General features: G+C 38.3%; 1 protein-coding gene across 2 annotated transcripts in view; it reads left to right on the plus strand.

Annotated features, from left to right (window-relative positions):
* Positions 1-483: 483 nt before the first annotated feature.
* Positions 484-26,540, plus strand: part of camk1a (calcium/calmodulin-dependent protein kinase Ia) — a gene marked incomplete at both ends in the record, with an annotated part of 38,288 nt that continues 12,231 nt past the window's right edge. Inside the window, 4 exons of one of the 2 annotated variants that reach the window (XM_079840876.1) lie at positions 484-572; positions 17,173-17,304; positions 22,011-22,085; positions 22,242-22,380. In XM_079840876.1, coding sequence (XP_079697002.1) covers positions 487-572; positions 17,173-17,304; positions 22,011-22,085; positions 22,242-22,380 — 432 coding nt within the window. The remainder of the gene's footprint in view (positions 573-17,172; positions 17,305-22,010; positions 22,086-22,241; positions 22,381-26,540) is intronic. The other variant, XM_079840875.1, reaches the window with a different exon arrangement.

Below are 26,540 nucleotides of genomic sequence, written 5' to 3' on the forward strand. Positions count from 1 at the left end.
TTCATTTATGTTTTAATCATCTTAGTAACAGAGTCACTAGAGTTTGCCTCTAAAAATGTCATCTCAAAATCTATAAATAGCTAAATTGGTCACTGGCTTATAAATGACAATGTGCTCAAGCAGTCACTGCAAACACTTAGGCTTCTGAAAATGCCTTATTATGCAAGGACAAACTATTGGTTTGGCCCATCTTCTTCTGCACTGAGACAAGTAACATATACCATGTGATGACGGCGTTCGCACATGCAGGCGTCAGTGTGATGTGGTAATGCACACCTGAACAATGCCGCAGTAAGATTTAATAATAGCCATGAAAACCAAAAACACTCTTCTAAATACATGCAGGTTTTTTGAACACATTGTTTTCTCTGTTCTGGGTCTGCCTACTTTTCTATTGAGCTTATACATTTTCTTTTTCATTGACTTATTCCTTGACCTCTACTTCTGTCTTTTTTTTTTAGTTCCTGAGTGGAAATCAACTATACAATGCCTTTAGGAGAGGATGAAAATGGATGGAAAAAAAAGACAACGGATATCAAGGAAAATTACGATTTCAAGGAGGTCTTGGGGACGTGAGTGTTTGATAAATGAACTGCTCGATTTACCATGAAAGTGCCCGGAGCTTTGTATGAATAATCCCGGCTTTTGAGTCAATGTTATTTTGACATTTTTAATATACTCTTATAGTTTTCATTCATATTTTGAATGAGCTTTTATTTTTCTATTTTCAGTTTTCATTTTAATATTAGTTTAATTTGTAATAATCATGTACTTTTGAAATTTGTATTCGTTTTTTTATATATATAATTACTATTCAAGTTTAATTCATGTTCATTTCAGTTTAAGGTTTAGTTCAGTTTTAGTTTTCATTTATTTCCAGTTATTAATTTTAGTGCTTAACTTAAACTTTTTTTCAGTTAGTTGCCAAGATACGGAGCCCCTAAAGGGACATTGATATGGAAATAAATATAACTTTGCCTTCACTCACAGATTCTCTTGGCTCCGCCTTCCTACTTCTGCTCAATTTTCATTTTCCTTCAGTACTCCGTCTAGGATTGCGGTATATTCTCTGGTTTTCTCCGGTCAAATTTTAACCGGTCCAATCAGCGAACAGAGGGAGTGGCTGAGAACGATGACGTTGATGTCTTGCGCTAGTTTGAGATGGCAGATCCAGAGTGGCTCTGGGCAGATCCAATAGTTTTAAACTTCAACAGAGTGCCCGCCTTCAAGGAAGTTAACGCTTGTCAATGGAGAGTGGCCAGACTCTCTGTACAAATCAAATCTACGAGGACCAGGCTAAGATTCTCTGGGAACACAACACTTTTGCAGAAGAACGCAAAAGCATTCCCATCACCATGTCTCTTTAGGGGCTCTGTACCAAGGCAACAATTCTACTTTTGTTTATTTAAATATTGTATTTCATTTTTAAAAGGATATTATGATTACAGGAAAGTCACATCTTTAGTGTTTTTGCACTGTATGGAAATCATTCCACCATCAGACTACTATGATATCAACAAGTATTCCTTTATCGAATCTACTTCTGCAGTTCTTCTTCCGTAGATCTCCTTCATTTGTTTTAGTCAGTTGAAAATAGCAATATGTCATGTTGGCATTATGAAAACAATATTCAGAATCTATTGGCACTGAGTGGCGTCAGAAACAGAACTCATCCATTTTCTGTTGGAGCAGTTGCCTCTTTTTCTCACTTTGCCGGGTGTGATTAATGACACCTCAGTGTGGCACTCAGCAGGGCTTTCATCAGCCGTCAATATTGGGAATTTGTTCAATTTACATTCGCATTTATATTATTCCTGGGCGCTTTCCTGCAAAAGCAACTACAAAAATGCCTGTTTGTTTTGAAGTCATGTAGTGAGAGACCTTGAAATGCTTCTATTATTCATCTGAAGCCAGTCGTAGTAGAGGACAGGAGAGCGTTCGTCGACCCTAAGTGCACTAGCCCTTTTATGTCGCAGATATATTTATACCTCAGAGTACGTGGGCGTAGTGTGTACATTTACTGTCACGTTCGGTTCATCTTGGGCGATGTGTCTGAGTATGAGAGCCAGAGAGAGGGATAAACAGATGGACAGACCGATCTGCCATACCGGATCTTAGTGACATTCACGCAGGCATTCAGGACGGCGAATACTGGGTGGGAAGCACATCGCCAACCTTCAAGGCACTGCTGAGGGGAAAGTCACTAGTCTAGAGCTGTGATGAATTCTCAGACACATACACAAGCATATAATATTCATCAGGGGGTTGTTATGAGTGTCTCTCCCCTCCTGCGGCCAGAATGACTGCTATTTCAGATGGCATAACATAATCATTTGGGCATGCTTACTTCAGCTTGAGTTCACATGGCCAGCCTCATGTTAAATCCCCTTCTTTGGAGCTGTGCATGCTACACAATCACCAGAGATGCATTCTTAGCATCACTGTGGAGCGATTGTTAATCTTGACCGATGTTGTCCCTATACCTCAGTCCTTAAAGGATTAGTTCACTATAAAATGAAAATGAGCCCATGATTTACTCCCCCTCAAGCCATCATAGGTGTATATGACTTTCTTCTTTCTCACGAGGCTCAAAAAAGTGCATCCATCCATCCATCCATCATAAAAGTACTTTGCATGGCTCCTGCGGGTTAATAAAGGCCTTCTGACGCGAATCGATTGGTTTTTGTAAGAAAAATATCCATATTTAAAGGCTTAGTTCACCCAAAAAAAAAAAAAATGTCATTTATTACTCACCCTCATGCCGTTCCACACCCGTAAGACCTCCGTTCATCTTCGGAGCACAAATGAAGATATTTTTGTTGAAATCCGATGGCTCAGTGAAGCCTGCATAGCCAGCAATGACATAACCTCTCTCAAGATCCATTAATGGACTAAAAACATATTTAAATCAGTTCATGTGAGTACAGTGGTTCAATATTAATATTATAAAGCGACAAGAATATTTTTGGTGCGCCAAAAAAACATAATAACGACTTGTATATTTCAAAACTGCTTCATGAAGCTTCGGAGAGTTATGAATCAGTGACTCGATTCAGTGGTTCAGAGCGCCAAAGTCACGTGATTTAAGCAGTTTGACACGCGCTTCAACATGCTGATTCATAGCTCTCCGAAGCTTCATGAAGCGATGCTTTGAAATCGGCGATCACTATAGAAGTCTTTATTTCGTTTTTTTGGTGCACCAAAAATATTCTCGTCGCTTTATAATATTAAAGGGATAGTTCACCCAAAAATGAAAAATCTGTCATCATTTACGCACCCTCAAGTTGTTCCAAACCTGTATGAGTTTCTTTCTTCTGCTGAATACAAAAGAAGATATTTTGAAGAATGTTTGTAACCAAGCAGATAGAGCAACCATTGACTACCATAGTAGGGAAAAAATACTTGAGGGCGGGACAACCTGTCACTCACATAGGGATGTGCCGAAAGCCCAATACTATGTTCAGAAAAGAAATAATGTATTCTACTGAGCCCTTAAAGGGACATGGTGATGGGAAAAATATGAGATGGGAGAAAAACATACTGTCAATGCTTTTGCATTCTCTCACAATTATTTAGTTGGTTAATTATATTGTATATACTTTGCAGGCATCACAGAGCCGCTATCAATATGCGGGGTTTTGATATTGCTTTTGAATGCACGCTTGCTTTTTACTTTCAGTTTCCAATTTGCGATCATGCTTACTCTGTGTATAGGGAGCAGCGGTACTGACCACACATTTTACAAGATAAGATATCATCCTGTCAGTCATCTCTCCTTACTATCTTCAGGTGATGCAGCAAGCCTAACCATGTCCCTTTAGGGGCTCTGTAGAATGTGTTATTCATTTTCCCTGCCTTTCCGAATTTGGATTTACGCTTCAGGTACATCTCTACACTCACATGTGATCACAGCAAAAGCAAACCACAACCATCCAATCGATTCCTGATGGACAAAATCAAGTCCCGCCCTACATTTTTTTAGTTTGAGCAGTTTACTTATACGATAGGGAAGAAAATACTTTCACTTCATGCTGACTTTAATACCTTTATGTTCTATCAGCATATAGTTTGGACCACTTTGCACCTTATTCTGGGAAAGAACAAGAACATTATACTTCAACAGAAAGAGTCTTAACAACGTACAAAGAGGCCAACTGCAGTTATTTTATTTTATATGATGTTTAGGATTGGTTAAACTTAAATCTGAAAAGTGTCCCTTGGGGCAAATTGCAAAGCACCTTTATTTGACAGATCCCACTTTTCTATTTAACAGTTTTTCCAGCCACTTTAATTTCCCTTTTGACTTTTTTTGACTTTATTTATGTAGAAATATCATTTATTGACTGACATCGTTCTTGAAAGAAATCAATACTTTTAGTCAGCAAGTATGCATTAAAAGTAACAATAAGCAATCAAAGTTAACAGTAGACATGTATGATGTTATAATATTTCTGTTACATATAAATGCTGTTCTATTCATCAAATAATCCTGATAAATATTAAGCACCACATCTGTTTTCAGCATAATAAATAATAATCAATGTTTCTTGAGCTCCAAATCAGCATATTAGAATGATTTCTAAAAGATCACGTGACTGAAGACTGGAGTTATTGCTGATAAATAAATGTTTTAAAATTTAAAATTGAAATAGTGATCAAATAAATGCAGCCTTGATGATCATAAATGACTTCTTTCAAAAAAACTTTTAAAAAATCATGTGAAATGATAATGATGTGTCTGGTTTCTGGCCTACTAATTCAAGTATTTAGTTTCTAACCATGATAACACTCTAAAAAATGATGGGTTAAAAATAACCCAAGTTGGGTTGAAAATGGACTAACCCAGCAATTGGTTTGTTTTAACCCAGCGGTTGGGTTAAATGTTTGCTTAAAACAATCCAGTTGGTGGGTTAAAACAACCCAATCGCTGGGTTAAAACAACCCAATTGCTGGGTTAGTCCGTTTTCAAAACAAATTGGTTTATTTTTAACCCAGCATTTTTTAGAGTGTATATGCAACAGTAGCATTATGTATGCATGTGGTTATAAAATGGCCCATACAAAGTCATTTGTAATGTATTTCTGATGAACAATAAAGTAGGAAACAATGCATTTTACAGCTCCTGAAATCAAGCCTTAGGTGACACGCAGCTTCAACACTTCCAGCGCTGACAGCCTTAAGCAATGTGACATCGGTCTCTTCTAGCGTAGACACATTGTTATATAATCAGCGCATTGCATTTGATGTGACAATTTACGGTAGAATGATTTTACACAAATTATTTTTTTATAAATGAAGCCCGTTGTGTCTTGCCTAACTGATAAAAATCTGTGCTCCTCGTCTCCTGGAACTTGCTGTACATCGCATTTATATATTTAAACATTTGGCAGACAATTTTATCCAAGTCAGCCAATCAGTCTTGCTTGTCACATCCATCAGACGGTCAGTGGACATGTCTGTGGACATCAGTGTTGCCAAGTCTGCGGTTTTCCCGCAGAATTGGGCTACTTTAACACTGTTGCCGCTGGCTGTTTTTCATGTCCGCGGATTGAAGCGACCCCAAGTATGTGTTATTTAGCCCTGGGAATGTGAATTTTAGCATGTAACCCTGCCAAAAAAAAACTAATTTCACCCCCCCGGACTGCGATTTTAACCCCCACCCCAAAACGCATTTGGGCTGGTTTTGGGCTAGTTGGGCGGGTTTTGTTGTGAAAATCTGGCAACACTGGTGGACATGCTGCTTGATTCTATGACTACAGCTGTATTACATATTCTGCATTGGACTGGAGCAGTGCAGTTAGTGGTACAACATAACTATCAATGTCAATGAGCAATTTTAGTTTTGTGCTGAGAGCCAAATGCCATGCTTGTTTTCTTTAGTCGGCAAACAACAAATTCTACAGAGAGCTGAATGAACTAAAGCGGACTGTGTAGTAGGCAAAATTGCCGCAGCTGGGACCTATCTGCCCCATCAGCAGAAATAAACAGAGAGAGAGAGAGTGCTATATCATGGTAAAGTCCAAAACCTCAAGGAGACCTTCTTTGATGTATGTTGTACCAATAGAATTGCAGAAGCTGTCTCTGTAAATGTTGTGGGAAATTTTACCTGGCTAATCTTTAGAAAGGTTGCTCAAAAGATTTCTGTCATTCTGTACTCTTAGACCACACACTGTAAGGTCATAAATCAAAAAAGTGTTCTTTTGTCTGTTCTGCACAATTAATCTCACATGAATGCAACTATAGACTAAATGGAACGGTTTCTCTGCATAGACAAATCTCTAACCCAGCTTTGTTTTCACAGCGTGATGCGGTTTTGACTAGTTTGCCAGTAAGGCGTTGTTCAGAGGATTTAACTGTATGTGTTGACAGAAAGCCTCTTTTCTAAAGTAGATTATAGAATTGGTTTATCCGTGAATTCTTTGAGTGGAGTCAATTGATTTATTCTGGGGGAATTGTATCTGCTCTGGCTTATCTAGCTGCAGACCCGGATTTTAATAGAGGAGGACGATTAAAAACATGGTAAACGTGTAATGTAATGTTAAAGAGACTTTTTAACTTTGCTACAGTAGGCCTATATTGAGAGACTTTATCTAGCCATAAGAGATTAGAGTTGTGCTAACAGTCAGATCCAGTCTGCTTGTTTTTCATATCGCAATTTATACAGTTTATACGAATGTACATGACTGTTAACATAATGAAGAAAGGGTGGTACTTTGGAGATGTTATGAATAAGTGCTTAAGCCATTGCGCTAACTAATATGCAAATAACAGTTTGTTTATATTGTTATTGTAAGAAGGTGTGTTTTTGTAAGACAAGACCCTGTTGAAGAAAAAAAACAGCATATACTGGTTAGGTAAGTTTTGAAACATGGAAGCTGGTTTGAGCTGGTTTAAGCAGGTTTAAGCTGGTCAGGAACTGATTTAAGCTGGTCCTGAGCTGGAGTTTCTTAGGACCAGCACTTGCCAGCTTAAAGGAACACGCCGACTTTTTGGGACTTTAGCTTATTCACTGTATCCCCCAGAGTTAGGTAAGTCCATACATACCATTCTTATCTCCGTGCGTGCCATAACTCTGTCTGACGCACCCACCGCTAGCCTAGCTAAGCACAAAGACCCATGGTACGACAGCAAAGTTCCTTGACTATTACGCAGGAATGAGAGTATAGTTCCTAGCCATATCGGCCTAGAAAATCACAACTTTTCATTTTCCGTCGGTCTTAGTACACGATGTAACTATACACATCACAACATGTAAATAGGAAAATGTTGGCGTTATTTTGTCACTTATTGAGCAGTAGGCTAGCTGGAGCCGTTTACCTCCAGTCTTTGTGCTAAGCTAGGCTAGCGGTGGGTGCGTCAGACAGAGTTATGGCATGGAGATGAGAATGGTATGTATGGACTTAGCTAACTCTGGGGGATACGGTGAATAAGCTGAAGTCCCAAAAAGTCGGCGTGATCCTTTAAACCAGCTCATGAACATCTAAGGACCAGTTTAAACCAGCTCAAACCAGCTGTCATGCTTCAAAACATACCTAACCCGCACATGCTGTTTTTTTCAACAGGGAGGATAGTATCCTAGATTTGTGACAGTGTGTCAGTGTTTTGGCAGTGATTAGTTGTTGAAAATATGGATATTTAGGAAACAAAATGCGAGTATGGTTTATCATTGTGCTCTTTCAAAGCTTACAGAATTCAAACATTACTTTGACTTTGCCGTTTTGTTCTCAGCTGCTCACAGAGCTCATCTTATTTACAAAGTGGGCATACGAGGTCAAAGGGGACTGGTTGCTATGGTGACAGGATGAGATATTTTATTTTTAGATGAAAGTTTATGTCACAGAAGCAGGATGAATGAAACTTCTAAGCTGTTTTTGTCCGGAAAGTCCCATTGTTGATGCCCAACCTTCCTAAACAAAATGAGGCCGAAGTTTTGAAAGGAGAATTTGTGTAGACGCTTAGTTTACCAGGAAGACAGTTTTTTTTGCAAGTTTCATCAGGCTGGTATGACGTCAGTAGTAATACCCTAACCTATACAGCTTTCTAAGGGAATCTAAAATGACAAATAAAGCTCCCCAAACAACCTAGCCTTTTAAAAGACATCCATAAAAAAGAAAACAGGGCCACTCATACAGCATTTTTGTTTCATTATTAATCACAGCTTGTTGCAGCGAGTCGGTGTGATTCTAAGTGGCAAGTCTTTCTTTTTGTATCACAAATTATCAAAATTTGCCAAGGAAAAAACAAAATTAAGACACTTCAAAGAGTACTTAAATAAATTAAATTGAGAATTTATAGTAATAAGTATAAGTATAAGTATAGTAATAAGCATAATATGCAAAAAAATGTAGTTGTTTCTGGCGTTTGAATAATAATGAGAGACACTAAATCCGTGTTGCGGCACAAACTCTTTGAATGACTGGAATATTGCTTTGCAGATTATTTCCCTGTGGTGAATTTCCCAAAAGCATCGTTACCCAACTATCGTTATCAGCATAGTTCAATGAGTCTGTGTTTCCCGGAACCATAGATCCCACAGACATTCGCCAACAGCTTCGCAAAGTTGTGTGGTTGAAACAACAGCTCTCGACCTGGGGTTAGAAGCATTTTTTTATGTAACCAAATGAGTCATATAACTGGTTACAACATACAGTAATAAAGAATGCTTCAAATGATAGAAATCACATAGCTGTAAACAATCTGGATGGTAAAGAAAAAAAGACAAAAACAAACAAACAGCAAGCAAATATTTCTTCCTTTTTCCTTGGGACTCATTCAAGATTCAAAGAATTTGGTGAAGTACAGTGGGGACATTACATTATAAAGAATTTCTCCATAAAGTTGAACAAAATGTCTTTTTTTTGTTTTGTTATTAATTTACTTTAAGGACTTCTTCAATGATTCCATCTCTATTTGGAATAAATTACATTTAGGTATTTTTTGGTTTATGGATGTAATGTTTACCATGCAAAATGTAGAAGTTCACCACATTTAGCTTCTGTGTGAGAAAGAACATAAAACATCTTTTAGAGATAATTTAAAATTCACATTTCCTGGGGCAAATAGAAAAGAACTAACATCAGGCCAAAATTTTAAAGATAAATCCCAGTTGTAAAACAAAATGAGCCAAGTCTTCCTCGTGAACAGTACAAAAAGGTGGATAGAAGCATAGTTTCTTGTTTGCATGACGTGGACATAATAAATCCTTATCTTGAGCAAAATAAGCAAACTGACATTCAGTATAATTTATATATTTACATTGATTATATATATATATATATATATATATATATATATATATATATATATATATATATATATATATATATATATATATATATATATATATATATATATATATATATATATATATATATATATATGCCATCTTGAGACAAAACAATGGCAGAGACATATTTTAAGATATGTCAGTGCAAGTTGCTTTCAGTTAAAACCGCTCAAAAATGCATTTTAGTCTAGGACTTGGCTTAAGCTTTGTCTGTGAAACTGGGCATTAATTTGTAATTTTTTGAAGATACGTGCTCTAATACGTAGGAATGAGACTATGATTGAGTCTGGAAATAAAGCAAAATAACAGATGACATGTCCATCATTTATAGCTAAAAATCAGGCATTAATTAGATCGCAAACTGAATAATTAAAAGAAGTTATTAATCCACCATCTGCGTGACATCATCAACCAACGTGGTTGAAAGACAAATTTACAACAATACGGTTTCAGGAAACAGTCGTGACTGGCTAGTTGATTTCATCAACGATGCATCGTACTATGGTAGTGAAGCAGTGAGTTACGTAGTGGTATGGGAAACGCATCCCTGGTCAGGTACATTGGTTCAGGTACAAAAGAACAAAAGAAATGCAGTGTTAGTATTGCTAGAATAACTCTAGACATTCTGAAAGATTGAATTCAAACACACTTAAACGAATCCAAAAGCATGCACAATGCGCGTACACTCTGCTTGTTACACACACAGGGACGTGTGTAACAAGCAGCAGGACACAAATATTTTTCAATTTTACAAATAAAAGGATCTCGCTCTGGAGAAGCGTTCAGTCTTTCCGTTCGCAAATTCCACTATGTAAATAGCTAATCCGCCATGGTGCAAGGGCAACTGGCTTTTAAAGGGAATGGGAGATGAGACTCTGATTGGGATACGGTGAACATACCCATGACTCATTAAGAGTAGATACAACCCTTTTGGACCATGTGCCTGGCGCGCTGACCATTTTTTACATTGTTAAAGGGATAGTTCACCCAAAAATGAAAATTAGCCCATGATTTACTCACCCTCAAGTCAACCGAGGTGTATATGACATTCTTCTTTCAGACGAATAAAATCTGAGTTATATTAAAAATGTTCTGGCTAATCCAAGCATTATAATAGCAGTAATAGTTGCTCTGTTTTTGAAGTCCATAAAAAATGCTATATTCATAGATTCCTCATTAGTGCCTGCGCGGATTGGTCGAATGAGGCATCTACGTATATATATCTTTGATCGCGCCAGTATTTTGACCTTATTCGCCGGAAGTTATGGCGCTGGGAATACTAAATGACATTCTGATAAGAGGTAAACAAATAACATAAATACTTTTCGGTTTCTCGCAGAAACCGATCGTTTCGTGTCTTAAGACATCAATGTGTCACCACGAGCTGCATGGCTTAATAAGCATTCGTATGTCTTTGTGTTTTTACTCTCATTGCTCTCATACTCTAAAATATCCCCTTTGACATGCATTATACGACTATCAAACTGCAACGGTTGGAGTTAAAAGTCTTAATTTGTGTTCTACTGAAGAAACAAAGACACCTACATCTTGGATGCCCTGGGGGTAAGCAGATAAACATAAAAATTTTGTTTTTGGGTGAACTAGCCCTTTAAACTAGCAATAGTGGATTCGGACACGCCCTAAGTGCACCTGTGCTCAGATCGTTAAAATAGGGCCCATGGCCTTGTTTACTAATGTTATCAGGTAAACCACAGACAGCACGATACCACGCATTACACTGCAACATTGCTGCCTACACAGCTCGCTAGCTGAAAACAAGGCCGCTTTTGCACCAGTACGAACGACATGTATATAGACTTTTTTTGTGGCAGGATGGGTATTTTAGATCCCGTACGAGCCCCCATAAATATTACGATCCAGAGATGGACTAGGGATGGAGGGTAAAACGTTTAAATTGATCTTAGAAGCCACGACACTAGGACTGAACAATAATGTAGCAGCAGAAATATTTTCAAATACTGTATCTTAAGAAAATTGTACACATGATGCATGATGACTGGGCCCACACATTCAGACAAATTTAATTCTCAAAATGCCCTTGCATATTAATTCGTTGTTCTTCGTTATACGATTCATACATACAGCATTTTGCAAGTTTCTTTATCTTTAGCTAATCTAATAATTGCCAGTAAGAGTCCCTCAGCATTTTATGTAATGAAAAAGTGTAATGTAAACTATTATGATTATGAATGTTTGTAATTATCCTTTCAGTGGAGATGTTTTCACTAAAGAAACTCTTTACGCCATGAGCATTTTATAAATCTATTTTAGTGCACAGAGCTGCTGCTGTTGGGAAATTATTGGCCTCATAACATATGTAAGGCATTCCATCAGCTACATGTCTCTGCGAAACAATTTTCTTATTTACAGACCCAAACACCCACACAGGCTGTCTTGTATCATTTCCTAATCTCCATTCTCTCTCCCATCTTCCTTCTCCTTTACCCACAGGAAGCCATGGGAGGCCTTAATTACACCATGTCTCACGGCAACAGCACAGCTCTCGCACTCTTCATTTCCTCTCGCTCTCTCTTTCTTTTCTTCTTTCTTTCTTTCTTTCTTCCCGACCTCCTTTTCGTCCCCCACCCCCTCCACTTAAGGCACTTTGATAACTCTGTGATACAAGTCCAGTAGAAAGTTTGTTGACAGCTGCAGCGCTGTATGAGCTGCTCTCTCTCAATAAACAACCCTGCTGTGACCATGACTCACTAGTGTGGCTTCCAGGCCATTGGAGACTTCAATTTTATTTTGATTATCTCAACAACAACATATCATAAGGTCCTTTTAATTGAAATTTCGCAGCCGTGCAATGAGACAGGCACGCATGCACAAATATTTTTTAAATACTGTAAAATCTGAAAATTGCACACATGAAGCACAATGACTTGGCCAACACATTCAGACAAATTTTACTGACATTCTCAAACTGTTCTTTTAAATATTTGGTAATATTTAATATTCATGTCGAGTCTCTCAACACCTTGTACCATATTTAAATAGTTTATGTAATGCAAACATTGTATTGTAATGTGAACATTAATGTGTAAACCACGGTTGCCGGTGGCCTATTGCACGACGCTGGTTTCATTTGCTTTCCCTGGTAAGTTCGAGATAAGTTTGAGCGCACATTTCGGGCTCAAGAAGGTGGATTGGTTTTTAGCGGTGTTCATCGGCAACTTATGCTACACGGCTAGCCTACTCCGGAGCAGGTTTTATTCTGGGTTAGAGATCGCAAAGTCAAACTGGACCAATCAGCTGTGAGTAAAGTGACATGTATCTGATGCAAAAAAAGCCACTCCCTCTGTATCTCTCTCTCCAAATTAAAGCAGTGTAGGAAAAAACTTTAGAGATAAAATTGCTCTTTTGTTGCTAATTATTTATTATATTTAGATTATATTATAATTACTTTTAATTAATTTAATATATTAATATAATTATTATATTATTGACGCGTAATATTAAACTTTGCTTTTAAATTAATATAAATATAATACATGCATTCATATATAATGCGTTTAAACAGTGTGTATTCATTTGAGCTCTTTATGAACCCATAATTATTAGGCATAGTAGTCAGATATTTTCTTTCAGCTGCCTTCTCAAACTTTGCTGCAGCAGCAGAGTTTATTCCTGCCTTGTAAACGCTTTTCATTTTATGATAATATTCAAAACAATGAAAAAGAAAGTGAATCAAACTGACTCTCTGCATTTTCCGTGTGATCGGCTCTTTGCCGCACGTCACACTTTCAGGTGCTCGCGCTTCAGGGTTAAAGGTGCAGTACGTAGGATTGACAGTAGGGATGTGATGGTGATACAATTTTCCCACCGGTTAATCGACATGTGACAACACTGATAAACCTGGTATCACCGGCAGGGGCTTTTCAAATCGCTAATTTAAAACCAAAAGTAAAATGCGTACAATCGCTCAGGCATTCATAAAGCGAGAGATTTCAATGAATTCCTATGAAAGTTAAGCTTCCATAGGCATGAACTGAAAACGCACCAGACTGGACACGCACCGTGAATGACTGTGTGGCCGTAAATGTGTGAGGACTGTGCGGCCGTGAATGAATGCCCGTGTGGCCTTGCTCATTTTACTTTCGGTTTAGAATTAGCGCCAATTCGGGGGCAGGTTGCTTGAATTGTGGGTTCATTAGCCTATTATTCTTAATGAAAAACACAACAACAAAACAGTACAATGACAAACTCACTTAAATAGGCGCTTTTACATTTCGCTTTGAAACCAAATCTTCTGCGATCATCTTGTCTGTCAGCTCATCACTCGATGAATGAATGAAATCTGACTCCTGCTGCGTTTGTGCTGCGACTCTCATTCGGCTCATGCTGTACTGAGCAGACACATTCAGTTTTAAATTGTAGTGTCTGTCTGTTAACTAAACTAAATTATTTTATTGCTATAAAAATCTAAACAACGGTGGGGGTGGTGCCGCGGTGGGCAAGTGATGTAACCGGTGTTTTGCCTGAACACTGGTAACACCGGCAACACCGACTATCGCAGCAAGCCTAATTGACAGCTAGTGGTCGAAATAGGTACTGCAGTCCAAATTCAAAATATCGATGATCGTTGTTTCCCCCGCCCCCCTCCTCCTCGGACTCGATGCTCACGCGTGTTGCCAGCTTGAGGAGCAATAGGAGCTAGTGCAATTGAATGGAAGCCACACTGCAAGTTGATTAGTTGATTTATCTGTGTTTTAATATGCTCTCGTTCATAGAGTTTTTTAGATGGATGCCAAGGCCGAGTAGAATCTGTGCTCTCGGACCCAGTTTGTTTGCTGGCTTCCATGGCAACAAAACAAAAACAGACATTCCGACACGGAACGCACTTTTCAAAGAAGGATAACTGGATGTAGCTTTGTTTTTCTGAGAAATGAGTATAGGTGTATTTAGCGTTCACTCTAAAAAAAAAAAGGTTCTATATGGCACCAAAAATGGTTCTTGGCTCGTAATCATAGGGGAAACTTTTTTAGTGCTATATAGCACCAATTTTGGTGCTTCAGTGGTTCTTCAGCGGTTCTTCAGAGGTGCTATATAGCACCTTAGTCAAAGAACCTGTGAAGAACCTCTGAAGAACCGCTGAAGAACCACTGAAGCACCAAAATTGGTGCTATATAGCACTAAAAAAGGTTCCCCTATGATTACGAGCCAAGAACCATTTTGGAGCTATATAGAACCTTTTTTTTTAGTGTATATATACCTAAATATCTGCAAACATATTATGGTATTTTTATGCTTTAGTAAAGTGAAAAACTTACATACAGCCCCTTTAATTGCAAACTCTGGATCAAACCTGAGTTGACAGAGAACCTTTATACTGAGCTTTGTGAGACCACTGAACCTGATCTAAACCAGGTTGGATTTATCTGGATTTGACAACTCTAAACCTACTCTGAAACTCAGAGTTTGTTCTGCTAGCTTCATGCAACAGGCCTCAGGGCATTATGTGGTTGTGTGCTAGGTGGTTTCTAGGGTGTTCTAGTTAGCATACACACAAAAAAGGGATGAGACCTGGTTAAGTTGTGTTCGTAGTGCGTTGAAATTCGCAGTTATGGGAAAGGGGTGTGACATTTCCGTAACACACATGCAGCGTATGACCAATCACAACACACTGGTCCAGCCAACCAATCAGAGCACAATGTGCTTTTCAGAAGCAGGAACTGGGAGACAGGGGGTGCTTCTCATTTCTTATTTGATCATCCTTGTTTCCTTTCCTTGCGTCTTAGCTCCCATTGGGATGCGAGGGAAGGCCTCTCTCATGACTCCACAGGAAGCTTCCTCACCTCCTCACGGTGCAATTAGACAATTGAGATGTGCTTCAAGATGTCTGAATTCAGTTGGTTTCCAGGTCACGGGCTTGAGGGCGGAGGAGCGAGGAAAACAAGGAAGCATCAATTTGAGTATTGAGAAGCACCCCTAAACTAAAGAGAGTGTTACTGGCAGACTAAGAAGAGAGGTGCGGCAACAGTGAACAATTGTTGACAATTGTCAACAAATATATGAAAAAGCATGCCTTTTTTGAACATTCAAGCATGAAAACTAGTAGACACAAAAATCTAAATCAAGACTTTGAAAAGGGCATAATATGGCCTCTTTAAGAGCACGGTGCTGCAAAACGTCCATGTACTTATTTGTATTAGAGATGATAATTTTGAATAGTTTGAAACTGATATATTTAAAAATATGAATCAAATGTTTGAAATCACAATTAGCATTTAACAGCTATAAAATGTAGCCTTGGAAGTGAGGACTTGGAAGTTTCCTCTACTGTCATTTATTCTCTGACTTGTTTATTTCTCTTTTCCTTAGTGGCAAATTGTGTTTAATTGCTCCCTCTGTGATTAAGAAGGCAGTTTAGGGAGTGCGTGTTTGGGACAGCTAGATTATACATGACAGTGCTTGTTTTAACACACAGGCTTTGTGTTTAAGGAAGAGCATGAGAATAAATGTGTTATGTCTGCATCTAAGGGTAAAAACTTGCTCGAAATAATACAAAAACATACCCAGATGCCTAAACACATTGAAACATTCCTTGGATGATTAAACAGCTTGTGCTGTTTGTCTTTTTCTGGCACAACCTGTGTCCCTCTGGAGAGTGCAGACTTACAGCACATTGTTTCATCTTTCCCCACCTGACAAGTCTGACCTGATAAAATATCAGCTTTTCACAATATTTCTTGTGCACAGACAGCACACAAAGAAAAAAAAAACCCGGGAAAAAAGTGTTTGCACTGTTTACGTCCCTTTTGTGTTGTGTTGAACAACAGCCAGGGTCAAGTTACCGCTAAAGGGTAAAAGGACCTTTTTTCCTGCTTTTTCCATCTATGATTTAGAAAAACATATGTGAATTAACTTTTAGAGTTGTTCAGAGTTACACTAGGCCTACCATTCAAAATTAAGCTCAGTACATTTTTTCCCTGTAATAATATTTTTTTTAGAGAGATTAATTATTTTATTCAGCAAGCTTGTATTAAATTGATCAAAAGTGACAGTTAAGACATTTATAATGTTACATAATATTTATTTTTCAATACATTTCATTAAAGAATCCTAAAAAAAAATGTTTTAATGGTTTCCTCAAAACTGATTAAAAATAAGAAATGTTTCTTGAGCTTAAGGATCACTTGACACTGAAGACTGGAGTAATGGATGCTGAAAATTCAGCTTTGCCATCACAGGAATAAATTACATTTTAAAATATTAAAAATACATTACAATAGGAAATTTTACATTGTAGTAATATCACAATATTACTGATTTACTGTATTTTTGATCAAATAAATTCAGCCTTGGTGAGCTTTTTTCAAAAACATTTTTAAAATCTTACCGACCCCAAACTTTTGAATGATATTTTTATTCATTTTTTTCATTCGTTTTTACTCCTAACTTTAAAAAAAAACTGCAGTTTTAGCAAAACACAGATTTATATCATATATTGGTGGCAAAATTAGAACATGTTAATTACAGTTTTTAACATTTACTAATTACACTAAATATGTATTTACAATTATTACAAATGTGTATGTATAATTAATACAATTGAAATGTACACTTACCAATATTAAAAGTATATTAATTTGATTATAGTTATTGGCTGATGATGTTGGTCATCTTGAAATGGCCAAATATTGGTCGATTAATCAGCCTGAGCTGCGTTTATCAAAAGCTTTGTAAGCCTAAGTAGATCATAGAAACCTTTTGGTGCATTTACTTTTGGGAAATGCAGCCCTGGCTGATATATTGGTTTATCTCTACTCTCTGTACTCTCAGTCAATGTATAAAAAACATAAGGGTCCGATGGGGAAAGTTAAAAGTCCAACAGAACTAAATGCATCTTTCCTTTTCTCCAGGGGGGCGTTCTCTGAGGTGTTCCTGGCTGAGGAGAAGAAGACCCAGCGACTCGTGGCCATTAAATGCATCCCTAAGAAAGCACTGGAGGGAAAGGAGAACAGCATTGAGAATGAGATTGCTGTGTTACACAGGTCAGAGCCGACTCTTTCATGAACATGAAGGTTTGCCTGTCAGGATGGGCAACTGGCAGGTCAAAAATCGAAACCAGCTGAAGACGGGAGGGCTGGGCATTTCACAATTCGATTCAATTCACAAGCTTGCGATTTGATTTTGTTCATTGGGGCCTATCAGGTAAAGTACATTAGCCTGACAAGCCACACCATTGGAGCAGGGCTCAATCCGAGGGGCGGGATAAACGGTTGTCTTTCTAATTCCTTCTGCACGCAATAGGATAGCACTACAACCAACCAGAGCAACGAAGAAGGTGAAGCGGAGCTAGTTGATAGATGAAACTGTCGCCGTATCCGGTCGGTGAAACTTCGAACATATCTTCCTTTCTTAAGAATGACTTCAGTGCCGTTCTTTGTTCTTTTGGTCTTCCAGAGTCGCGGCCAAAGCCGATTCGAAAGACTGCTGTTCGCCAGCTTCTTTGTTTACAAGTAGCACGCAGAAACGCCGTAACTCTGCCGTCATTATGTTAAACACGATGTGATTGGCCTGACCAGAGTTTGATTTTTCCAGCTCGCAAGCCAACGTAGAGTTGCTAGACGACCCTGGCTGCAAATTAGATTTGCTGCCGCTAGGGTGCGTCTAGATATCTAGGCTAACAGTACATGGCAAAAACCAAAAAAACTCTCAACTAATGCTGTAAACTATACAGGGAGAGAACCTCAGTTGGTACATCAGTATAATATTAAAGGTTACAACTAACTGATTTGTAGGGTACTTACATTTAAATTGCATATTTATTTTTATAATAAAACCATTATAATAATAAATGTTTATTGACAAAGATGTTTCTACTAATATGGTGACATAACTTGACGGATTTATTCGAACATACATTAAATATTGCAGAACAGGTTAAGTAGAAATGCAATGAATATGCAATTTAGCGCATATATTTATCATTTTTCTAGCAGACTAACAAGTCTTTGGACATTGAATGGCTTTTCTGAGGTAAATATAACATTACGTGACATTGTTTACAAGCTGTTTTATTGACATCTTTCCACGGTTGAAACACTAATTGAGGGATTACACAGAATTCTGTAAGTTTTACTGTATCTTTCAACATTCCTTCTGAGGTTCATTTATGTTTATAGAGTGGTGCAGGTATGACGTCACTTTGTAGGCCAACCGGAAGTTGGCATCGCATCGGTTCCCTCAACAAAAACTCAATAGGATTTTCCCATAGGCTTTTTGATTATCACTAAAAACAAGCTCTGTGATCAACACAAGTTTATTTTACTTGCACGTTTTGTCCATCAAAATCATTTTCACAGATGAACACAAGTTTTATGATTTTTGAAGCCTAAATGCAGTAGCATTTAGTAAAAAAAAAAAGTAAAAAACTAAAGGTAGGCTATAAACACACTACACCACAGTCCCATGAATTCATCGTCACCATCAATAAGCTTTGACAACTCTTTCAGTTTTTATCTAAAAACATTTTCCCACGAGGTTTGAGTTAGAATAGTTTATAAGAGCACAATTACAAGCATAATGAGGCTGTAAAAGCGGACTTTACCTGATCAGTGTAATAATGTTTAATATCCCCGACAGCCTCTGTAGTCCCATTGCACCACTCTATTTCATGCTGTAACCAAGCAATAAAGCGGAAGAGATTATCTGTGCATCTTCGCTTGAACTGAAGATGCCATGATCTCTCACGCCATATTAAAGAGCGTCAAAACAGTATTTATTGTTTTAATTTTGTAATAAATTTGACAGAATTCGAAAGCTGAGACACTGTTTCATATCAGAAGTGACAAAGCTTATTGCGATTTATTAGATGGCTGTCAGGTTTGACGTAGGGATGAGACGAGGACTCAATCACAGGAGAAATTATGGGCTTTATTATTAAAAAATAGAACAAAACACAAACAAAAACTACCCGAGGGGGAAAACATAACAAACAACAAGACTTGACTTCTTGACTTGACACTGAGCAGGGAAACATGAGGTATGTTCAACGGGTAACAGTTGATGACGATGCAGCACAGGACTGCAAACACAAGGAGAATAAATAGGGAGCAAACAAAAGAGGGTAACGAGGGAAGACAGGTGGGGCAAATGAACCAATAATCAGGAAACAAGGTGGGCGGGGTTAGACAATAGACAAGAGCACATGGCACAATCAAACACATGACGGACATGTGCTCACACCAAACATGACATCATGAAAGCACTCAACACAAGACAAAACATAACACATGGACAGAAGAGAGCACACTCACACGACAAGACAGAGTGCACAAGAACGAGCAAATGCTCCTTCCGTGCGCTCACAACAATAGACAAACACATGGAGCATGAATATCCGAATCCCAACACAAAACCAAAACCAAACTAGACTGAAGTGCTGGGATCCGAACACCACGCCCCACACAGAAAACTCACAAGGACAGAAGAGCACGCAGCTCGAGCATGCAAAAAGCTGCGCGCTCACACAAGACAAGACAAACAACACAGGAGTGTCAGGGCTCTGTCACAAACCAAGAGTAAACTAGACCGAAGTGACAGAACCCTGACATGGCAGGCACGTTACAAAGTTTTGTTCATTCATCATCTGAAAGCAGCATTGATTTGTGGGATTTAACCCTCTGGTGACTCCCACTTGGGAGTCACACTTGTTTTGTTTGCGGTCGAAAGTGTCCGAACACTCAGTTTTTGCATTTATTTTGTTATCAAATTTCAACAAAAATGAACATGAATGCTTTATCAGAGCTTAAAGGGTTATTTCAGCGATTAGCATTAAGTTTTGTATCAGTAGAAACCCGGTAGTATATTCAAACGATGGTACTTTCCCCCCTCATATCCCCCTGAGACGAGAGAATTATGCATTTTATTTCTGGAAAAAATCCTCCGATGACGCAAATATCGTCATTTTGCGTCATCTGAGGATTTTTTGGCCAGAGAGACTACAGCCAGTAGAAGGAGCTAGTTCTGCATGTTATCAACCCGCACTCAGGGGAGGGATCTCACTCACAGAATGTAAATGCGCACGGCCGCTCGGATCGGGCATTAATAAAGGAGCGGTGCGGAGCAAAGTGAGTGTTTAACTTTTCAATGAATTCCTATGAAAGTTAAGCTTCCATAGGCAAGCTTCTAGAAGGCACCAAATTCAAAAATAATTTCACATTTCTACTACATAAATGACCCAATTTAAATACACATTCATCTTCCCAGCGCTGAAGTACCCCTTTAATCAACCTGATTTTAACCTCTTATTTGAGTCTTCTGGCTCAATTTGGCCATATTGTTACAGCCACACCAGTTAATTTGTGTGTATGGTAGTGTTGCTCGAGTGAGTGTCTGTTTTGTACTCTTGATGTTTTAGAGTGTCATCCCTTCATTGCTGTACACTTTTTCTGCATCGTGGCTGATTTGTAGATTGTACAAAAATAATCAGTATTTTCATATTTTTGCATATTTCCCATTCATTTCCTATGGCGGTCGTTTTTGGCCGCAAACAACACAAGTGTGACTATTTTATTTTATTTTTTTACGACCAGCTTTTTCGAAGTCCACTATTTTTTTTGTGGTCACATAGGGACTCTTGCAAAAGTTTTTTGGTTTAAATAAAAAAAAAAAATCCCTGTCTTGTTCGGTCACGATGACCGAACAACACCAGTGGGTTAAGAATCGATATTGGTTCTTCAAAATGAGAATGGATTAAAATCGAGATTTTTTTTACCCAGCCCAACAGGGTATATTTATCATGAAGAAAGGAAGGAAACCTGTTACCTGTACCATACCTTTACAATAATACTTGGGGCCAATAACAGATGACAGCACTGTTTGAGAGCAAGCGAATCCATGTCATGATTTGTCTGCAGATATAGGACGGATGCTGCCAAGAGTTTGGCCCTTGTGAGGTGTTAGTGTTAAGGATAAGTTGCAGTCAAGATGCTGAAAGGTCTCTTCCTTTTCCTCTTAAGAGCCAGATTGCTCCTCGAAAGAAGAAAAGCTCTTGTAAATGCTATATGTGCCATAAAAATGTGCTATAGCTTGAGAAATCGTAGAAGTGTGCACCGGAAATGTCAAGAGTACTGGAGATAGTCCTATTTTTAGTGTCTCTGTTGCCAGGGCAACAGCACACACAGAGGCTGAGAGGGTATGGAGGTTCCCTGCAGCAGTATTGTGAAGGAGAAGGACCAAAGAGGAGGAATACGAATAGAATTAAGAGAGAGCGAGAGAATTTCACCATTGGTGTGAAAAACTGCAACCAAAAGAGTGGAAGTCAAATGGAGATGCAGCAGAATATTATAAATGTCTGATCGGAGTAGGTCGGGTGTAGCTTCATAAAAGACGCGGAGAAAGTGAAATAAAAATAGGGGAGACGGAAGGAAAGCCATCATGAATAGAGCATTAAAAGAAATCTTTAGAGCAATAAATTATTTGGTAGCACTTTATTTTACAGTCCTGTTCCCCATGTACTTACTATGTACTTATAGTAATTACAGGTTATAACTAGGTACTAACCCTAAACCTAACCTTAACACATGTAGTTACCTTATATTACCCAATACTTTCTTAGGTAAGTACACTGTAAGTACACGCAAGTGAACGTACTGTAAAATAAAGCTGTGTTACTGCCCGTCGGGCGAATATTACAAGTCTAAAAGCCAATTTTCTGTTCTAATCATTGATGTCTTTTTCTCTTTCTTTTCAGAATAAAACATGAGAATATTGTTTCACTGGAAGACATCTTCGAAAGTCAGTCACATTTGTATCTGGTCATGCAGCTGTGAGTTTACAATCTCACCCCTCACGATCACACCAACCATAGGGACATACAGTATCATGCTTTACTAAGATACTGGCTGACGCTTGTTCAAATGGCAGTTTTGAATGCTTATGTCATTATAGTGTAAGTGCTAATTGTTTGTGTGTGACTTCACAGTGTATCAGGGGGAGAGCTCTTTGACAGGATTGTTGAAAAGGGCTTCTACACAGAGAGAGATGCCAGCAAACTCATTCGTCAGATTTTAGATGCAGTGAAGTATCTGCATGATATGGGCATTGTGCACAGAGACCTGAAGGTAATGCTTACATATTCTTTCCCTATAATCACACTCTAGCCAGGCAGAATGTGACAAATTATTCAGCATGCTATGTTTTTTTTCTGTGCTCGCTGAAAGCCAAATGCTGCCACAAAGGGACAAAATCACTGCCAATTAGAAAGTATTTAATGTTTAATATTCAGCTGTGTGGAGCAGAAGTTTAACAGTAGGCGATGCAAAGCAACATGACAGAAATAGGCTGTGTTCAGAATGGTATACTTGCTTACCGCATACTGTATGCAGCTTTTAGCGCATATTCTTTTACTAAATAGTATACCAAACGTCACCTTTTTATGTTTTGTTACCATCTCTTAAGGCGAGACACTACAGGCGTAAACACTGTTTTTTCGTGCATCTGTCAATTTTGAGATTTTGGGCTTTTTGGCTTTTCATAAAGTGTTTTTTTTTTTTAGACTAGTGGAAAGAAAACCTCCAAAATACACTTTTAAGTGTATCCTTTATAGCGTTTTATTTGTGTCTGCAGATTTCAATTACAGGACATTTCTTTAAAGGTGGTTTTCTCAAAATGAGTTTTCTTTTTCCTGCACTGAAATCTTCGCTTCAGTAGCACTTACATTCACCAAACTTTTCAATTTCATTTCTATCTATATTCTGAAGGTTTTTACTGAGGGGTTTGTTCATATACAGTGGCAAGAAAAAGTGTGAACCACTAGGAGAATCTGTGAAAATGTGAATAATTTTAACTAAATAAAAGAGTTTAGTTACATTTAATAATTTAGTGCTGTCCTGAATAAGATGTTTTACATAAAAAATGTTTACATACATAGTCCACAAGACAAAAAAATTCCTGAATTTATTAAAATAACCCCGTTCAAAAGTTTATGAACCATTAATTCTCAATACCGTGTCGTTCCCTGGATGACCCACGGCTGTTTTTTTATTTTGTGATGTTGTTCATGAGTCTCTTGTTTGTCCTGAGCAGTTAAACTGCCCAATGTTCTTCAGAAAAATCCTCTAGGTACTGCACATTCTTCAGTTTTACAGCATCTTTTGCATATTTGAACCCTCTCCAGCGGTGACTGTATGATTTGAGATCATCTTTTCACACTCAGGATGATTGAGGGACTCAAACACAACTACTAAAAAATGTTGAAACATTCACTGATGCTCCAGATGGAAATACGATGCATTAAAGGTCACCTATTATGCCCATTTTACAAGATGTAATATAAGTCTCAGGTGTCCCCAGAGTGTGTCTGTGAAGTTTCAGATCAAAATTAAGATCACTTAATATACCATTTTGAAAATGCCAATTTTTGGTTTTGAGAAAAATGAGCTGTTTTCTGTGTGTCTCCTTTAAATGCAAATGAGCGGCTGCTCTCCTTCCCAGAGGGCGGAGCCTTCACAGCTCCTGAACACTCAAATGAAAACTAAAACATGATACATCTGTTTGTTTTGATGATCATCTCTATCGCAGACACGCTCATGTGACATTGCAGTTCTTCATCATCATGAAATATTATCATCTGCATGCGTTTTAAAGTCTTATCACTCTCAACTTGAGCGCACACACCCGACCCAAGCGCACAGAGAGCTGGATGTCGGCGCGTCCGTGAGTAGGCTGTTAAACTAGACTAGCTCTCTTTCATGTGTTATTGCGATTAAATTGTCAAATGCACACACGGTTATGACATAAACACACAAATTTCACAGGAACACAGTTGGTTATGTCTGTGCACTTATGCAGATAGTACAGAAATCCTGTGTGTGTAGGTTAGATCTCTGTAACGTTACTAAAGTGAAAGCAGTGTAATATACCAAGTACCTACTGCTATATCTGCTGTTAATACACTCTAAAAAAAAAAAAGGTTCTATATGGCACCAAAAATGGTTCTTGGCTCCTAATATAGGGGAACCTTTTTTAGTGCTATATAGCACCAATTTTGGTGCTTCAGTGGTTCTTCACCGGTTCTTTGACTAAGGTGCTATATAGCACCTCTGAAGAACCGCTGAAGAACCACTGAAGCACCAAAATTGGTGCTATATAGCACTAAAAAAGGTTCCCCTATGATTACGAGCCAAGAACCATTTTTGGTGCCATATAGAACCTTTTTTGTATGAGTCAAGTCAAGTCAAGTCAACTTTATTTATATAGCGCTTTTAACAATGTAGATTGTTTCAAAGCAGCTTTACAGTGTTAAACAGGAAAATAATGCAGCATAATTTTATTCAGCTGTATAGCCATTCTGGAAAAAACGCTGATGTCATCAGTTCATTTCAATTATCATACAATGACAGTGTGGGCTTTAGATCAATAATTCGATCAGTAATTTAGCTTAAATGGTTAATTTAGTTTATTAATTAGATTTATTTTGATGTTTAGTTGAAAAATTGAATGTCCCCAACTGGGCATGCCAAGCCAGAGGCAACAGTGGCAACAGTGGCAAGGAAACCAAAACCCCATTAGGTGACCTAATGGAGAAAAATAAACCTTGGGAGAAACCAGGCTCAGTCGGGGTGCCAGTTCTCCTCTGGCCAATTATCAAACAGCGTATTATTATTATTATTATTCTGGCAGCTTTACAGCTCAGAGGTCATAATAGATCAGAATATTCGAGGGACCGGGGGCAACATGCTGGAGACGGGTTTATTGAGGATGATGTTGATTAAATAATTATTAAAGTGCTATATTCGAATGATCGGAAGCAACACGCTGGAGACGGGTTTATTGAGGATGACATATCGATTTAAGTATTATTTAATTGTAATATTCGAACAATCTGAGTCAACACGCCGGAGACGGGTTTATTGAGATGCCGTGTCGATGAGGCAGTTGCAGGGGGAGTCTAATCACGGTCTCTGCAGACACTTCAGGGTCCTGTGTTGGTCTTCTCTGGGCGCAGGTCCACCATCTGAACTGGATACGGCCCGGATCCGGCTGACTGCAGTAAACCTCGGGATAAAACAGAGAGACTATCATTAGCGTAGATGCAATTCTTCTGATGATGTAACAAGTACATCATGTGTTATGGGAAGCGTTCCCGGTTCCGGCTGACCTAGTTAATGCAGCCTAACAATCATTTCATTGAAAAAGTGTTTTATGTGTATGCCACAGTAAAGAGATGTGTTTTTAGTCTAGATTTAAACTGACAGAGTGTGTCTGCTTCCCGAACAATGTTAGGAAGACTGTTCCAGAGTTTCGGAGCTAAATAGGAAAAGGATCGACCGCCTGCAGTTGATTTGGATATTCTTGGTATTATCAACTGGCCAGAATTTTGAGACCGCAGTAGACGTGATGGAGTATAATATGTTAAGAGCTCGCTCAAGTATTGGGGAGCTAAACCATTTAGTGCTTTGTAAGTAATAAGTAAGATTTTAAAATGTATGCGATGTTTAATAGGCAGCCAGTGCAGTGTTGACAGAACTGGGCTAATATGGACATACTTCCTGGTTCTAGTAAGAACTCGAGCTGCTGCGTTTTGGACCAGCTGGAGTTTATTTATTAAGCGAGCAGGGCAACCACCCAGTAGAGCATTACAATAATCTAGCCTTGAGGTCATGAACGCATGAACTAACTGTTCAGCATTTTGCATTGAGAGCGTGTGCCGTAATTTAGGTATATTTTTAAGATGGTAGAAAGCAGTTTTACAGATGCTAGAAACGTGGCTTTCAAACAAAAGATTGGTATCAAAGAGCACACCCAGGTTCCTCACTGACGACGAGGACTTGACAGAGCAGCCATCAAGTGTTAGACAGTATTCTAGGTTACTACTTGTGGAGCTTTTTTGTCCAATAATTAAAAATTCTGTTTTTTTCTGAATTGAGTTGCAGGAAATTACCGGTCATCCAATGTTTTATATCAGCTATGCATTCTGTTAATCTTGTGAATTGGTAAGTTTCTTCAGGGCGTGAAGAAATATAGAGCTGAGTATCGTCAGCATAACAATGAAAACTAACGCCATGCTTCCTAATGATATCTCCCAGTGGTAGCATGAGTGTATGAATCAAACAACAGAAGAAATCAGAAAATCATCTCACTGCTCTTGACTAAATGAACGTTAGTAGCTTTATTAAGAACACATTTCTTACTTGAATGCTGCTGTTGAATGCTCTGGTGAGGGGATAAACATGGCGGACTGTGTACAGCTCTCTGAGGGCGGGGTCTATGCTAATACAGC

The sequence above is a fragment of the Gobio gobio genome (assembly GCF_949357685.1).
Source record: "Gobio gobio genome assembly, chromosome: 17".
NCBI lineage: Eukaryota > Metazoa > Chordata > Actinopteri > Cypriniformes > Gobionidae > Gobio > Gobio gobio.